The sequence below is a fragment of the Montipora foliosa genome, chromosome 6, assembly GCF_036669935.1.
Source record: "Montipora foliosa isolate CH-2021 chromosome 6, ASM3666993v2, whole genome shotgun sequence".
NCBI classification, from domain to species: domain Eukaryota; kingdom Metazoa; phylum Cnidaria; class Anthozoa; order Scleractinia; family Acroporidae; genus Montipora; species Montipora foliosa.
In genome coordinates, this window is record NC_090874.1 from 59,718,860 (window position 1) to 59,722,248 (window position 3,389).

Here is a 3,389-nt window from a genome sequence, read left to right on the forward strand (position 1 = left end):
TTAGGTAGAGGTAACGCTTCTGAAAACAACTAACAACCGCGGCAGGAAAAAAATAAACAACAATAACTTAATGTGAATCATTTTCACTGAAAACAAAACAGAACGAATGTGGCCAAACGGGGCGAAATCTCGTTAGCTTGCTTTCCTCGGCTCGCTTCAAATCAGTTCTTTTGAACAATTGCTAGTACTTTACGATGACTGATTTCAGTTTGTGGGGACTTTTGAAGTTAAGAACGATCTAATGTGAATTACTTGCAACCCGCATGGAAGTTTTGCCAATGTATAATGACTCCAGAACTCTGGATCCCCGTTGAGTCAATGCTTACGTTTTGAAACTGGTTTCTCGTTACATTTTGAGTTTTGTGCCCGACGAACCGCATTTGTTGTTAGACTATAGTAACATCAGTGTAAACTTAGTTTACGTCTAAAGTTTGACATCTGAAGCAAATACCTCACGGAAATACACCACACTAAGGCAAAACTATGGCCGGGAATTTCTTTTAAAATACTTGGTATACTTCGATTTTTTAACTCATGCATTTGAAAAAAAAACGTAAAATTATTCCATTTCTGCGATTGTAAACTCTTGGCCTCAAGTGATACTGTTTCATTATTGCGCCCAAATGGATACTTTTCAAGACAAAATACGAAGTATCAACAAGGCTTTCTATATTTACGATGACACCAGTATTGAATTCAAGCCGAGTCTCGAATGCATTTTTTTAATTTATAGCATTCATTGCTTGTGCGCAGCGGACTGTACTTGCAAAAGGGTTTTCTCCTTCCGATTGCTTGGCGGTTGGTTCAAGACGAGTATTCACGGCGTCTACACTGGAATACAGATTTTTAAAAAGAAGAAATGAGATAAAGACAAAGTTTGGTAGATCGAGATATACCTGTGTGTAGGACCAACATTGCAACGCATAAAAGCCTGAGAGACGCTTTGCCCGCCATTTTCTTTCCAGAGGGCTTCTATCACCTGTATTAAAGAGGGTAATGAATATTTAACGAAGTGTCGTCGTTAGATATTAACAAAATTTGGTATTCATTTCTGGCCATGTTACTTGTAATAAATGAATTATAAGATACTGCGAATTGTCCAAAGGAAAATTAAAGAAATACAGGAGCTAGACTAGCTATTAATCCGCTACCGGCCATGATTTTCATACAATTTGAATAACAGCACAGACTTGCGTATTATTTTCTGGCAGCTGTTTTATTTTGCTATTAAGTACGCTGTCGTCCGTCCTTATCAGTTAAAAACATTCGATTTGAAGCCGCTGAAAAGAATTATATACATTCAAAGTTTCAGAGAAGGAGATTGTTTTTATAGATTTTGTTATACAAGATGTCGAGGAGGATTCATGCTTTTTCTAGACTGGTCAAGCGATGATTTTTCTTTTGTCATCTTGATAGTGGACATCTTGATAAGTGCCAGATATCGAGATTGAAAACAAAGGAATGATAAAATAAAATCAGTCTGAAAATACTGAAATCTCAGATTGTTTTTTGCCAACGTGCAATTTCATACGTTTGAGGCAATTTTCAAGAAACCTTTACATCATGACTCCGCAAATAGAACATGATTACCAGTTGGAGTCTGCTGATGGGGTACGAGTACTGATCTACTTGTTTATATAAATAAAAAATGAATAAAAATGTTTAAATGTTGTACTGAAGCCAGGTGCGGTCCACCTCGTGTTTTGTTTTAAAGTTAAGGCGGCACGTACGTATTAGTATGACAATAAAGGAAATAACTTACAAAGTCAGTTAATATGACAAAACTAAATATTAAATAAGTAAATCAGTAGTAAGATTAAAGAAATACATGACTCTGAAATCTGCCAAGCAACTGATAGCAAACGAGAACGAAAGGGAACTTTCCTATAAAAGTTTCTCGATGTAATGGCAAAACGTTCGATGTCACTAATCCAACTGAACTTGTAATTTTAAATTTAAAAGAAACACTTCATCTTAAATAACATTCTTGAAGCGGGAGTGTCTGTTCAATTTTCGTGGATAAATAATCATTCCTGGCGCTAATTTGAGAAGCATATATATCATTGTTTTAACGTATAAATCAATCACTAAATTATTCGGGTACCACAGCCTAACTGGGTCTGTTTTCACCCCAAATATAGGACAGTTCTGCCTCGTCTACGCTAACAAACAGTCTCAGCAGTTTAAACAGTTTGAAAATGCGCGAGGTCGAAATATAGGGGCTTGGTTACTAGTATCGAAACTAGTAACCACGCCCCTATATTTCGACCGCGCGCCATTTCAACGAAAGAACGATGACACCAGTGCTGATTTTTAAATAGCCAAGGAAAGACGGAGCGAATTAAGTGACTCTACCTATATTTGGTCTCAGCAATCTTTGCTCGAATTTCATTATGTCCTTTCTTTTTGCGACCACGGAACTATCATGCCCAAAGCATGCTCTTTTTCTGTTTCACCTTTTTGACGTAAACGGATCACAATACTGTGATTTCTCATTTTTTATATTTGTTACCTAAAAATTTCAATCGTTTAAATGAAGTTTTAAAGCAATTGAAATCAAAGATGGTGTCCCTTTTTTGAGATGACGTCATCTTTACTTAATGGTGGACCACGATCCATAATTGCCGAAATGACTGTGAAAATGGCCATCGTAGCATTTAGCGAGCAATACAACTTGACAGTGACCTTCTGTATGGTTTTTATCAACTTTTTTCTCCCATTCCTAGCTTTGCATTATAGTCCTTTTGGCTAGAACGTTGTCAAACAACTGTTGATAAGTTCTACTCAAAATCGGTTGTTATTTTTTAAAGGCTTATTTAATTTGTAATTATTAAATTTTCAATCTCGGATATTGGGATTAGAGCGTTCTGATTTGCCCCCCGTAATTCGTGCTTATTAAATGAGATTGGTCTTGGCGCTTCTAACTTCGTTGTCTATTCAAATACCACCATTCCTGCTATGGCAAACGGCTACACTAGAAAACGATAAAATCGTTGCTGAATGAAAGAGGAAAAAATAATCGTACTGCAAATTTCAGGTTTATAACGACAACGTGAGCAAAGAAATGTGACTTTTCCGTCTATTTTACTTTGAAACCGCTCGTATAACTAACTAATTTTAGGATACTTTCCCAAAATTGCGCGACGCGAACGCTATATATGGGAATAATCGCGGAAAGACTAACGATCGCGTAAACTTGTACTTGGAGGATGCCTTGGTGGTTGACTTCGTAGATCTTCAAGCCCAGAAGTAAGGAATATGTCGGTATTTCGAACACGCGCTCATGACATGATTGTTAAAAGATGATCGTCTGTCGATTGGGCCTCTCCTGGTTGCCTGTTGCACGATTTAAAGCGGGCAGTCTGCTTAATTCAAGATTTTAAAATAAC

At 36.9% G+C, this 3,389-nt stretch overlaps 1 protein-coding gene across 4 annotated transcripts in view; it reads right to left on the reverse strand.

The window, feature by feature from the left end:
* Positions 1-3,389, reverse strand: part of LOC138007979 (neuronal acetylcholine receptor subunit alpha-7-like) — a 37,892-nt gene that overhangs the window by 21,191 nt on the left and 13,312 nt on the right. Inside the window, exon 2 of one of the 4 annotated variants that reach the window (XM_068855133.1) lies at positions 897-979. The exons of 1 other annotated variant lie outside the window; for it this stretch is intronic. In XM_068855133.1, the coding sequence (XP_068711234.1) occupies positions 897-954 (58 nt within the window). In that variant the 5' untranslated portion in view covers positions 955-979. Of the gene's footprint in view, positions 1-896; positions 980-3,389 lie in introns of those variants that run through there. 2 more of the 4 variants (XM_068855131.1, XM_068855130.1) reach the window with 2 other exon arrangements.